This window comes from Nymphaea colorata, chromosome 6 (assembly GCF_008831285.2).
Source record: "Nymphaea colorata isolate Beijing-Zhang1983 chromosome 6, ASM883128v2, whole genome shotgun sequence".
Taxonomy (NCBI): Eukaryota; Viridiplantae; Streptophyta; class Magnoliopsida; order Nymphaeales; family Nymphaeaceae; genus Nymphaea; species Nymphaea colorata.
Window position 1 is genome coordinate 12,814,260 of NC_045143.1, and position 14,186 is coordinate 12,828,445.

General features: G+C 36.6%; 1 protein-coding gene across 1 annotated transcript; it reads left to right on the forward strand.

The window, feature by feature from the left end:
- The first annotated feature begins 1,420 nt into the window (after nucleotides 1–1,420).
- Nucleotides 1,421–5,425, forward strand: LOC116256581 (AP2-like ethylene-responsive transcription factor PLT2). Its single transcript, XM_031632983.1, has 9 exons — nucleotides 1,421–1,568; nucleotides 1,656–2,118; nucleotides 2,419–2,501; nucleotides 2,644–2,652; nucleotides 3,014–3,102; nucleotides 3,235–3,308; nucleotides 3,429–3,479; nucleotides 3,585–3,661; nucleotides 4,764–5,425. The coding sequence occupies exons 1-9, from the start codon at nucleotides 1,421–1,423 to the stop codon at nucleotides 5,423–5,425; spliced, it is 1,656 nt and encodes a 551-aa protein (XP_031488843.1).
- Nucleotides 5,426–14,186: the final 8,761 nt, after the last annotated feature.

A 14,186-nucleotide genomic window follows, 5' to 3' on the forward strand; every position in this document is an offset into this window, starting at 1 on the left:
AATCCTCGACATATTAGACTATGTTTAGAATAGAAGAGAAATCACAACTAGATACTAAAATTAGATTGAACTTAGGCTAGCAAGCTCAAACATAAAATTTGGCCATGTTTGAAAAACAAGACAAAATGACTCGGGATCTGTCCTTGACCAAATCAAAAACTAGGTTAACCATGTTAGCTTGATACAAAATTAGGTAGAAAGCTTCTCTACACATGGGACAATCAACTCCAAGTGATAGATTTGAAAAACCTTTTAAGATTTAAAAGATGTAGACAGAAAACCTATGACAGAAATTTGAAATTACAAAAACAGAGTGTAAAAAGGGTTAAAGAGGTACATCTGTTCTTGCTAAAGACCCTACCAAATCAACTGGGATTGATCTGAAAATAGGCTTTTAGACTATCAGCATAACACAAAGTCAACAAGATCTTACAGATCATAAAAATATACATGGGACAAAAGTTTTGACTATGAAAACTTAGATAAAAAATATGAACGATAGAAAATAACAAAAATAGTATTCACTTCATAACTCCAGACCACATTTGGAATGATGAAAAACATATCAAACTAACTCAGTTTTTCTAAAACTTGGTTTGTAGATTTTCTACATAACAAAAAAGCAACAAAAATTGAAAATTTTGAAAAATATTCAATGGACAGAGAAATGATATCACAAAGTTGGAGAAAAATATGATTCTTTAGAATTATGTAAAAAGTTGTAGAAAAATAGTTTTGGCCAAATCACCTAACTTAATGGACCTAGAATTGGCTGAAATTTGATGAAAAAAAAAAAGATACATACAACTAACTTTTAGCTTTTATATAATGCAAATCAGAGTTTCAATCAACTATTATGAACTTCCTAATTCAGACAAATTTTAGAACCTGCTTTTTGCAGTTGGAAAGTTGTAGAAAACAAACTTTAGAAGAACGACTAAATGTAGGACCAAATGGCTTAGAATTTAATAAACTTGGGAAAAAACCAACTAGACATCTTTTTATGGATTGTCAATACGATTTCTAATTAAAGAGATGTAGCTTTTCAACTGCATATATGTGTGTGTGTGTGTTCACCCAACTCCATACGTGGTCTGCTTTCTCACCTAAATACTGATTTTAGTATTTCTATGAGAGAGAGGGAGAGTGGTGGGATATTTTACCCTTCTTTTCACGAGCGCTTAATCGTGATCATCACTGGCCACTTCCCACGGTGGTCTAAGCTCAAACGCTTGAATCCTTCTGATACAGTATCAACGTTAAACCAGCAGGGTTTACCGTTTTTCATCATCACAGGCACATTAATCATCACCAGTCTGAGGTCGAAACCCCATCTCTCACTCTATTTACAATGGGCTCCATAAATAACAGCTGGTTTGGCTTCTCTCTCTCCCCTTCCCGCCCACTGCCTTCACCCCAAATGCAACAGCAGCAGCAGCAGAACCATCCTTGTGTAGGGTTTCAAACTAATAACCAGGATGGCCAAGACGTCTGCTTTACTTTGGCCCAAGGGAGAGAATCAGACAGCAATCCGCTTGAGATCATCAGTTCTGCTACTACAAATCAAGGTGTGTATTGTCTCTTCCATTTATCAAGTTTAGACTCTCTCGCGGCAAGTTTTATTGGCAGTATTCTAAAATATGTGAGACATGCAGCCTGGAGCTTGCAGTCATTGGAAGGAAGAGCGCATTGCACCACTACCATCGACTCAGCAGGCAATTTTTCCGCCGAGAGCCCCAAACTGGAGGATTTTCTTGGCACCGGGAAGGTGGCCGGAGATCCGGTGGGCTACCACAATGGAGGCTTTGAGTTGGTGCCTAGTGAGAGCTCAAGCGACCGGAGCTCCATCGGCTTCCCAGCGAATATAGATGGGTGGATGATGAACCAGGCCGCCTCGAGCTCGAATGCAACCGGCGGAGAGGGATTGTCTAATTTTCAGGCACTCACGCTTTCGGTTGGTGCTGGAAACTTGCCGTCGAGCTCTCAGGCAATCGTGATGGCTGCCGGAAGTAGGCAGGTGGATGCCACTACAGGGAGTCCTTCCTGCGATACCACGGACACAAGAAAGGCCATCGATACCTTTGGCCAAAGAACTTCAATTTACCGGGGAGTGACCAGGTTCAGATTATTTATCTATTGAGATGATCATTGCGACCTTTAAACAGGAATTTGTCCATTATCACTAATCATAACAGCATTTTCGCCAGGAGTACTCTTGTGTTGATCATTCTGATTCTTTTCAGTTTCTCATGTTTGTCTTCTTTAGATATTACTGACCATGCATTTGATTTGACCATATTGTTGTGATCTCTCTTTATTTCCCTTTTGAGTAGAGGGATCTACCTTTGTGTGACATTTTTTTCAGTTTTCTCTATTAAATGTTGGACGGATGGGTTTTTTGTTGAATGGCTGGTGCAGGCACAGATGGACAGGGAGGTATGAAGCTCATCTTTGGGATAATAGTTGCCGGAGGGAGGGGCAAACCAGGAAGGGAAGGCAAGGTAAAATCTTCTTATCACACCTCAAATCTGTGGAGCATCTTTTTACGTTATTAATGCGATGCTATTACTAACTAAGATTGTGCTTGTTCTGTTCGCATACCCATGGACAACTAAAATCTGCAACATTCCTTCTGGTTCACAGTTTATTTAGGTGAGTAATGCTTGTCAAATGTTGAAGTTTAAGAATTGCACTGGCAACTGCGGAAATGTCCAATCATAAATCCAAAAGATGGCCCAGATCCTTTTGTATAGACGTTTGGCATTGTTTGAGAACATGCATGTTCGTTGCTTTCTAAGATCCATAGCAGAAGGGTGGTTGGTAGTTTGCTGCCTGAAACTTTTCTGCTGTATCTTGGTGGCAGGTTCCAACAGACATTTTATTCTTTCTCCTTTAGAAGAGATCAAGTATGTGTGTATTAAATGTCGAAAAATAATCTGACCTGCTTTCTTCTCACCATCAGATCCTTCTGAAATTGGTTTATTTTTCAATTCCCAAAAATGAAAATGAACAGGGGGCTATGACAAAGAAGAAAAGGCAGCTAGGGCATATGATTTGGCTGCTTTAAAGTACTGGGGCCCAACCACCACAACCAATTTCCCGGTATGCTTCCATTTCTTCGAGACCTACTTTAAGTTCATCCTTTTCTTCTTCAAGTATGTTTCACCGATTTATTAGAGGTTTTTTCTTCTTCAAGTATGTTTCACCGATTTATTAGAGGTTTGTGTGTCTTAGACCGGCAACTATGAGAAAGAACTGGAAGAAATGAGGAACATGACTAGGCAAGAATACATTGCATCTCTAAGAAGGTATGCAGTTTATTCTTAGCTTCCCTTTTTCTTTTCCAGTTTACGTTTGCTATAGAGAGAGAGAGAGAGAGAGAGAGAGAGAGAGAGAGAGAGATGACACGCTTTATCTTTGCTACATAGAAAGAGCAGCGGATTCTCAAGAGGAGCATCTATTTACCGTGGAGTAACAAGGCAAGCAGCACTTTGCTTTGCATTCTGTTTTAAACATCCCATGTCATAATAATACATCACCCTCTTCACTTTTCTAACACCAATTTTAATTTATCTGACCTGCAGACACCACCAGCACGGAAGATGGCAGGCCAGAATTGGCAGGGTAGCAGGGAACAAGGATCTTTACCTTGGCACCTTCAGTAAGTATATGTAGACCTAACAGAACCAGTATAGTACTATTTCGTTTCATTCTCCCCATGAATATCTAATATATTACGACCCTGATATCTTAATGATTTTATTCGTATTACATCTGGTACTGTTTGGTATCAGCGAGGGACGACTATGAGCGCGAAATTATTGAACTCAAGTAGTTTCAATATGTTCTCTTTCTCCGGGCTGCACTAATGGAGCCCAAGTGAGAGCAGGACTAGTTCATGAACTTACAGCGTGTTGCGTGTTTGGTGCTTGAGCATGCATGCAGTGCATTAGGTTGTGGACATTTTCAGAGCCAGTTTGTGCACTTAACCAGTTTCGGACATGAGATAGGGTTGCATGCATCAGGTTCGAACATGAGATTGAGTTGCATGCACCAGGTGGTGGATGCAACAAATATACAAGAAGGAAGGTTTGGGGTATTTTAAAAATATATATATAAATAATATACTTTTTGGACTTTTAAATTGTTTATAACCCCATTTTTACTTTAGTCATAGTTATTTTTGTCATTACGAAAAGTTATTTTTTCTTTTTTCTTTTTTTTTTTGGCCTTATGAGAAAGGTTTTTCTTTTTATAGTCACTTGGCAAATAGGACATGCACTAGGGTTGAAAATAACACTTGCTTTCATGAACTTGCTCAAATTGAACATGCACGTTCTCGTACACATGCATATGCATGCGTGCATGCGCACATGCATTAGTAAATTAATGTTTAAAAAATAGACCAATATTTTCATATTCAAAGTTCAGTTTAAACCCAAAAAAAAGAGCCAAAAAGTATCTGGGAGAAGTGAGTGCTACTTTCTCATTGAAATCCGTGTCTTGTACTTCAGTTATAAAGTTTCACATTCCATGCCGCGGAATGGGATAGCAAAAACGTGGAAAACTGTGCTCATGTAAAGCATGTCCAAGGCAGAGTTTTTTTTTTTTTCTGTAAGACTTCTTATTTATTCTATTATCTAAAATAGATCAATGAAAAAAAATAAAACAAATTTAAACAAAGATCTTTTCAACTATATGCATCAACTTAATAGTTAATATGATGAACTTAAATATAGATCGACTGGCGCTTTCGTTTATAGGTACACAAGAGGAAGCAGCAGAGGCATATGACATTGCTGCTATAAAGTTTAGGGGATTGAATGCTGTGACCAATTTCGAGTTGAGTAGGTACGACATTAACAGCATCCTGCAAAGCACCACACTACCCATTGGAGGAGCATCAAAGCGATTGAAGGAATCCCAGGTGGTCGATATCAGAGCAAGAACTGAAGAACCACAGACTTACTCCCACCAAATAAACTCACCTCTTCTAGACAACGTGGCACCAAACTATGGTGATTTCTCTTCCCTGTACCACCACCACCATCATGGGTGGTCTTTTTTGGAGTACCACCATCCGCAACCTTTGAATCAAGTCTACCCGAGTGGCAGCCTTCTTCAGCACCCCAAGATGCCATCGCCATCATCATCTTCATCCAACAACTTAGATCATGGAGCACTGTTTGGTCATGATGCGGCCGGCAATTCGTCGATCAGGATGTCCGAATTCGACAATTACCAGCAGAGGCCTCAGTTTCATGAAGGATGCCAGAACTTCATGACAGTTGAAACTGCAGATGATCATCAGTTTAATGCGGAGTGTGGAAATTGGTCGACAGGCGCTGTTCAGGGATTACAGTCAAGATCTAATTACGACCATGTTTGGAACGAGGATCCACCCCAACAATATTTGCCGAAATAGAGATTCACTCTCAACGTCCAGCTCTAAGTATGCATACCGCCGAGCAGCGAGAAAGAAAGTGATAACTGCTCTTCTGCATGCTTTGGTTTTAGTAGTGGGGGCCGCCATTAATCCATCCTTCGGCTATATGCATATATATTTCTGTCAACGTCGGCGGAGGCAGAAGATGCTGTTTTAGGGTGTTAGAGAATTGCGTCAAACTTTATTCCTTGCTTGCTCTTAATCATCTTATCTGTCTTTACAATTTACACCAGTCACGAATTCGTAGTTAGTTATAGTGGCGCTGCTTGCTCGTCGAGGGTGGCGTTTCAGAATTTTGATTGTAGTTGAATTCCTTTTCAAATAGACAGCCGATCACTGGAGGAATTTGACAGAAATAGGCAAAGAAAACCTTTCTAGTGGATGAACTATGTTATATGTGGACTGGAATATCCTTGAGCAAAGTTATTCCGAATTATAAAAATCGAAATTTATGGGTTCAATCAACGTCAACCCTTAAGTTATTCCACGCGCGAAGGTCACACTGTTCGTAGAATTGTTTAGTGCTCGATCGCGCACGGCATTGACCTCAAATTCTTTAAGGATTGCTCGAATGGTAATAAATCGGTGACGCTCCTCGTTAGAAGGACAAACATTAACAGTTGAAAAAATCTCAAACTGGACATGTGTATAACTTTGTGTACAAAAAGTTGTGGGTATGTAATGGTCAAAATGTTCGTGATTAAATAAAAATAAAGCCTTTTTACAAGGACAAAAGAATATAAAAAAGTTAAAATTCTAAAAGGTCTACTTTTTATAAAAAATTCTTACAGTTTTTCCCTTCCCCTTATCCATTTGTTGCATGCACCACCAGTGCACGCAACTCAATCTCAAAGAAGTCAACTATGCAAAGGGATGAAAAACTTCACTCAGAGCCATCTGGGGAGGTGGTAAGGACTGTGATCGAAACCTGAACTCCAACCATGCTGTTGTAAAATTGTTATTTAGTGTGTGCAAAACTTAGTTAGATGTACACAATGTTCGGTTAGCCTTCCTAGGTGTGGATGCGTATGTATGTATAAAGCTGTATAATATGCGATGTGCCTTCTAAACCGTTGTATAACAAAGAATACTGTGATTTTAGAAAACTACTTTTCATCAAAAAAATTATAAACTATAAATAAACAAATAAATGTATAGTCTGTATGTCTCATATCCCCGGATGATTAAAAATAAAAATTGTCACTAAAAGTACCATATATCATTGCTAAAATATGAGTTATTGTTGCATCATAAACCATCTTTAATGTTGCCTTCCCTCTTCCCGTGAACTTCCGCCTCCCCCTCTCCCCCTCCCCCTCTCTCTCCTCTTATTGCAAAGGGAGCCCTAGTGGCTTCTTCCCTATGAAAATCAGCAAGTGTTTCCCTTCGAGCTAGACCTACCAACAATGGTATGGGAGGAGACGCCGGAGCTCCCCCTTGCCTCTACCATCCTTATATTTGGATAGAGGTAAGAAAGTGAGGTAAAGGAGTTCATGGGGAGAGAGATGAGAGATTTGGATCATCTCATTTAAAACCTCAAAAGCACAAATGTTGAAATAAACTTTGATCTTTTGATTTATATTAGATCTCACTTTTTTTTCTCTATATTTTTCTTTCAATCATCCATCTACATTAGTTAGATGACTGAGTGACTTGGGTAATCATAATCATAATTTTTGTATATATTCTTGCTCAATTCACCCACCTCCCTCTCGATAATTGTCGCGACCCGTTATTGCTGGCGCTTCAAAGCTTTCATATATTACACACCCATGTCGTCGTTTGACCTAATGTTAGGTGTATACAATTGATATAAAAGTAACGCATGAGGGGCAATGGGCATCTTTAAGCTTGCAAAAAATTACTTTTCTACTTTTTCAGTTTTGCGCTTGTAGTGTGCTCTGTAGTTTAATTTCTTCAGCCTTTTATCACTCTGCATCGACTTAAGTCCAGAGGCGACACATCAAATCGGTTACATAAACTATACCCCTTCATATCTAAATCCAAATTTTTGAATTAAACCTAGTCAAAATGTAAAAGTATTGTATGTATGATCATTATTTAAAACTAAATTTGATCTGAATCTGAATTTGATCATATATTTATAATCTGAATCCTTCGATAAATTCGAATTGAATCCAATTTCTTAATGAGATATTTAATTTTTCTTTCATGTCTAATGTCTAATTTTTTTAGAACAGTTGGAACATTGACATCGTTATCAGAAAGCTCCATGCACCGAATTGAACCTCTGAAAATGTCCCGGTCTCCATTTGTTTTGTCAAAGAACGACTAAAAGGGCAATTTCGTCATCTACGTTATGAGAACTCGATTTTCTAGGTTGGAATTTTGACCGGCGACCCACAATACCACCGGGGAGGGGAATGGTCAAGGGAAGGACTTGTAGGGGATCGAGGACGCACGCGCTCTCGCCCGTCGATGGCGGGAGGAGGACTCCTCGGGAATCGATGGAGCTTAAAGTATCCGGCGCTCAGTCCCACCTTCCTCCGTCAACAACTGCGCCCTTTTCGTCGACTTCCGACATCTCTGTCCCCACCTTCATCTTTGCAGACTTGGGCGTCTTCCGCATGTTTGACCTGAAAGCGTGTGAAACCAACAGCTCTTGACTCCCTCACCGACCTCCATCGTGCTCGTCGTTATCAAGTGATGTCCATCTGCGTTGCTCGCATTTGGATCCAAATGTAACCAGTAATCCAACATTAACTTCACAATCCTAAGGCCATCTTAACCTAGTCATGCAAGGAATATATGATTCAAAGCCAGAATTTTTTGTTACATGGCCAAATTAAGTGTCGAAATAGAAATTTTTAAATATTATGTATATATTAAATTAAAATATTTTAAATTCACAGATAAATTTTTAAAGTTTTTAAAATATGAGGAGGCACCAAGGCTCTTTCCCTCTTCTCCTGCACCAGGGGCTGATCCAAAATAATTTTATGGGATACAAAATATAGTTTCAAAATTTTAACTAAAACCAAAATATAATTTTTTAAAATTTTTATATATAAAAAAGTAAAAAATTTTAAAATTTATATGTACCTTTGAAAAAATTGAGAGAAGCGGCAGGACCAAGTCCCATGCAAGCCCCCAAGCTCCACCACTACATGACACAGACTTAGCGGCCATTTGGATGACAGCCCAAAAATAGTTTTTGCCATTTTGACTCCAAAACGCCATTTTTAGGTGCACTAATTAGATGGCATAAAAATAACAAAAACTTATTTTGGTAAAGGGGCCATTGTGAATTATATGCCTCGTTAAACAAATTTTTTCCGCTGCCACCAAGTTTTTCGTAGTTGTCGTCCAAAAGTGCTGGTAATATGTTGGTTGCCTAATATAATCAACAAACTGAAGCTTCGTTACAGATCAACATCATGGAGCCTGGGAAATCTCAATCTGGCCCTGAGTATCATCGTGTGCTGGATTAGGTTATATGTTCTATGTTAAAGTGGTTGTTTGGCAAATGGAATAATTTGTAACTGTTTTAGAAACTTAATCCAAAATTTCTTGTAGATTCATAAAACATTTTTTAGTATACATAATGAATCTGCCCTAAGGTTGGAACCATATTTATGGAACAGTTACATACCGTTCTACTTGCTAAACTGACCCCAAAGTAGCAAGTTGTGCATGGTCGCAGCCGCTCACATTGTTCACCCTAGTCAATTTTACCGGGTTGAACAATATGAGATGCCAAAAAAAATCAAACTCTGACAGATAAAATAAAGAACTAAAACATCAAAAACAGTATTTTATTTAGGTCTGTTAATTGATCAAATTCGGATCAGATATCTAACCGAATGCATTAAATATATCATATATGAAAACAATAGATATATCATTACAAAATCGCATCAGATTCAGTTTTAAAAATTGTGTCAGATCAAATTCAGTTTTGAACTTGGTATCAAATAAATATGTGATCAGATATTAGACATCCGTTCGGATATTGGTATCATATAAATATCAAATTGAAAAATATAAATCCGATCACATAATAAACATTAAGAAAAAAAATACCTGATTCAAAATTTAAATAGCCTGAGTCTCGATTTAAATATCCAAACCAGACTCTAGCTAAAATTGAAACCTGAATGTCTAATTCAAAGTTATTACACTTAAACATTGTCTCTCAAACAAACCTTGTCTAGGTCAGATCTAGGTTTCAAATCCAGGCTCGGTCCAAGTAAGGGTGCTGTCATGCACCAGCCAGCTTTGTGCCTTTATAATGGCACCATCTCGCCAACTCCCACCCACCTTTTGGATATAGAACTAAATTTATGAACGTTATATTCGTTATTTATTAAAACACGAGAAGTCATGTTTTCAGTTAATAAATTTGTCTCCATAACAAATTAAGAGCAACATCAATTTTATAATCAACGCTCTAATACTTTGAAAATTCTTATAAGGGGTATTTAAGTTGTTAAACATGTGAGCAAATAGAATTTAAAAGCAAAAAGGGAAATATATAAAGGTTTTCAATCTTGCAGACATGAGAAGGTTTCGGTATGGTTCTTGAGGAATGTAACTCGATTTGACAAATTAAAAGAACAAAAAAATATATTTAGTAATACATAAATAGATAGATAAAGAGAGAGAGAGAGAGAGAGAGAGAGAGAGAGAGAGATAAGTTTTTTATCTATTGTGAATGACACACAGGAGAGTAGAAAATGCACATAAATCTAAAAAATAATAATGGGAAAATGAACTTTTACTTCATGAAAATTTCTTTAACAGATATTTTATATAAATAAGAAACAAAATCCATATTTCAAGTAAGCTTTTGTTATTGAAATAGTTTTCTTATTTAACTAATATATTCCAATAATTAATTGACCAGTTATTGGATCAACTAAACTATAGGAAGATTCATTAATGCAATCAATTAATCAAAATAAAAAGAGAACGATGATCTAGAAAACATTTTAAATAAAAAGAAACATAACAATTAAAAAAATTTAAGAAACATGAAATTATTTTATAATGACAACTAATGATATAGAAATAACAATAATGTGGAAATGGTTAATATTCTATTAATAACATTAGCTAAAATAATTGAAAAGCTGAATACGTTTGCCACTGATCCATGCCAATTATTCTCATGACACCCTTGTTTTTGCAATATCAGATCTTATTACGTTTGCATATTCTGCTCTTTAATTTTTTTAGCTAATTTTATTTTTCTGAACATTTATGCTTTTCATGTTCATGTTATTTTTATACTACTAGTTATTTATAAAAAATAGTTTCAATTTTCTTAAAGAAGTTTCATATTTTTTTCGAACATTTTATCTAACCATTTTTTCTTCTTCTAAATATTTGTCTACGAAAGCTTGCTTTGTTGATCAATTAGTTAAACATTTTCTGCAGCACAAAAACATTGATTTGATTAATTCAGTAAATGGTTCCCATTTTTTTATTAGTTGATTAAATAAAGCACCTCATTTTTGTATTTTGTATCTTACCTGGACAAAACATAACTATAGAGTCTCAAATAGTTTTGTGGCAATTATGGCTAAAGTTGCTTTTCAAATTGGTTCAGTACCAAATTCTAAACATAAATTTTTCTGTGTATTTTATTATTGTTTCCAAACCGCTTTCCAACTTGCATGGTTCATGACCTTGGATAGTGTCAGGCCATCCCATTTCATCTGAATAGGAATATGATTATCCCAAACCTATGAAAAACCTAGTCTCCTAGGTGAACCCTAGGCTACCATATTACCCTTAAACCCTAGAAACCACCAAACACGACCTTATTTGATTATATTGCTATCAATCAAACCTTTTGAAGTCTTAGATTGGTCCTACTACCTTCATTTTCGATTACCCGTGCTCTGCATTGCTCATTTTGGCTTCAAGCAACTCAATTGAACTTGGAATACCCCATTTCACCAAAAACGATAGGTTTTCAACCCCATCTTTGGTCCTCAACTGGAATCAAGCCTAAAGTAAGTCCATCATAGTGTATCCAGCCTAGCTTTTAATAGTTCACAGAGTACAATTGCTAAATTTTAGTTCTATGAAGTTCATATCTTAAAAGGAAGATCAACCCACTACCCATTTGACCATTTCAACCAAATTCCATGACGGTCAGCATGAGTTAAGCCAACCCAAGCCTAGTACCTAGTAATCAGACTAAAATAGCTTAACCTTAGTTCGACTCCGGCTAGGTCATCCTGGATTTAGTTCAATTTACTTTTCAAAATGCTAGAAAGGCACTCCCCTGGTGTCAGTCACTCCATTTCTATTGTTCGAGCTTGATTTGATCACAGTTCTATCTTGTCTACTACTACTAAGCAGGGAATATCTTCTTCATGAGTGATCTAAATTCTCCCAATTCAATTCTAGTGACATCATTCATGGTGGAACACAATTTGAGTTTTGCAAATTCGATAATTTTATACACTTTACTCCTATTTATGTTGGGAGCTCATTTCAGCATTATTTTCATCAAAATTTCTGAATTTCTTGATTGATCACCAAAACCCTACCCAGAGTCGGACAATTATTCATTTCCCCATTTTAACCGTAGTTTTCTCAAATTTTTCTATCTGTTGCATTGATTTTAGAAAAACTGACTTTTTCACCATCCTAGACATTGTCTTTATATGCTGTCTATACCAAGTTAGAATCTAGTGCATGACGCTAATCTTGCCAAATTTTGAAGACCGAACTCCATGGATCGCCACTTTAGGCAGGTCCTACCTGAAGTAGTTCACTGAACCCCAGTCCACCATAAACAGCTTCAATAAAACCTACAAACCCTAGTTTCATTTGAACTACCATAAATAGTCTCAGTAAGGCCTGGAAACCCTATAGGATCCTATCAAAAATAGCTTATATAGGTCCCACAAACCTCAGTCTTACGATGCCTACTAGAAATAGCCTTAGTGGGACCCACTGATCCAAATTTGCCAAGTTTAGCTCTTCCCATGTAGCAGAATTTCATCTGTTTTGCATACGCTAGAACTCTCAATACAAGAGGAATTTAACAATGTTTAGATAAACATTGGAATCATCAACTTTTCTACTATTGTTTGACGCATTTTGTCTACCATTTTTTGACTCCATGTTTATGTAATTTGGTGCCCATCTTCTCTCCTTGTAAATGGAATACAAAAACCTGTTTTATGTAGCTCCTCTTGAAATTTCGTCAGACTTTATTGCTTCATGGCTCGCAAATCATAGAATCTCTCAATCCCATAAAAAACAAAGTGTATATCTATGTGTTAGCGTTCCAATCAATTCATGTTGTGAATTTTGAGCATTGTTTCACCTTTTTGCTAGTTGGATTACAAGAACCTATATTATCTACAAATTGACTTTCTGAAAAAAAAAAACAAATGATGAGAATTTATGTCTTCTTGAGTGCTCATCTTGTCAAGTCTTAGCTATATTTATGGTTGTCGAAGGTCATCAATCAAACATACTAAGTCACCCAGTTTAACATACTTTTTGTTTAACTTGCACACAGTCATCTCATTTTTATCAAACCCTTAACTTCCATAGCTTGTAAGCCCTGGCAATGGTGTAATATTGAAATGCTATAAAGTGCATTGTATTTACTACTAACAGTGTATCCACAAATATGAGCCCAAACTAATTTGTGCATCCAAAGTTCATCACTGAATAATATGTGCATTTATTCATATTGCAGAACATATGACTTTGGCGACATCTAGGTCGAGTTTCAGCTATCGTTTTTCAATTGTGTCATTTTGAATGCTAGTTAGATGTGTCTCGGTGTCGTACATGCAATTTTGCATCAATCTAAGGTCATTACATTGGGTCTCTCCTTGTCAAAAATCAAATTGTTTTCTACAACATACTGTCGCATTTTCTACTAAATTGATTTTAACCTATGTTCATCACATTGTTTCTCAACGTCTGGACGACTTTTTTTAATCCTTCACTTCCATAGATTTTGAATGTAAAAGCTATTTTGTGTCAATCATAGCCCATTTAGGGTGTCTACCACATCCAAATTTTCATTCTATTTTATGTCTTTAGCAGGCCTAGTTTTCTACTCAAGTGAGAGTAGTTTTCTTATGTTATAGTTTGGGTTCTATTGGCTGCTTTGGTTTTTCATTGAGTCATGCAGTTTCCTTATGATCTATAGAGTGTGTCCATTTGTTGCCCTGTCCACCATAGGCTCTTTGCCATCATATCAGATCCAGTGTCTAGCTTAGTGTTTTGTGTTACAATGTCATGTCTTTCTTTAGGTTCACATGCACTTGCAGGAATGAATACAAGAATGCTTCCGCAGAATTCAATGTTGATAGACTCACATCATGTTGCCTAAATTTTATTTGTGCTATTGCTTGTTTTATGTTTTGTTTACTAGCATGATCTTGGTTTGATTTCCAATCTTTCATGTAATTAATATTGCATCACATATAATTTTCTTTTCATGGTAGTGTACACAAAAATGGTTTGTCATGCATCCATGCACATTGTTTAATATATTGGACATGTTAATGATACATAAACATTGTCACACACATGCACCAGCCTCTTAATAACCAATGTGGATTCAACAACATCTGTGTAGTTATTTGGAGATTCTTTCCTAGAGAAGGTTGAATGCTTTGGCATCATCTAGGGTGCAATTTCTATATAAGAATCATGATTCCAATGCATTTCAAATAAGTTTTCAAACTTCGTTTTGAAAATTCAAGCTTTATACTTGATTTACATATGCTTTTTT

Excerpts from the sequence above, each read along its gene's own strand:
- LOC116256581 (XM_031632983.1), top strand. The coding sequence starts at position 1,421 with ATGCAACAGCAGCAGCAGCAGAACCATCCTTGTGTAGGGTTTCAAACT. Across the intron at positions 3,103-3,234 it reads CCACCACAACCAATTTCCCG|ACCGGCAACTATGAGAAAGA; the intron begins GTATGCTTCCAT and ends TGTGTGTCTTAG. Across the intron at positions 3,662-4,763 it reads TCTTTACCTTGGCACCTTCA|GTACACAAGAGGAAGCAGCA; the intron begins GTAAGTATATGT and ends TTTCGTTTATAG.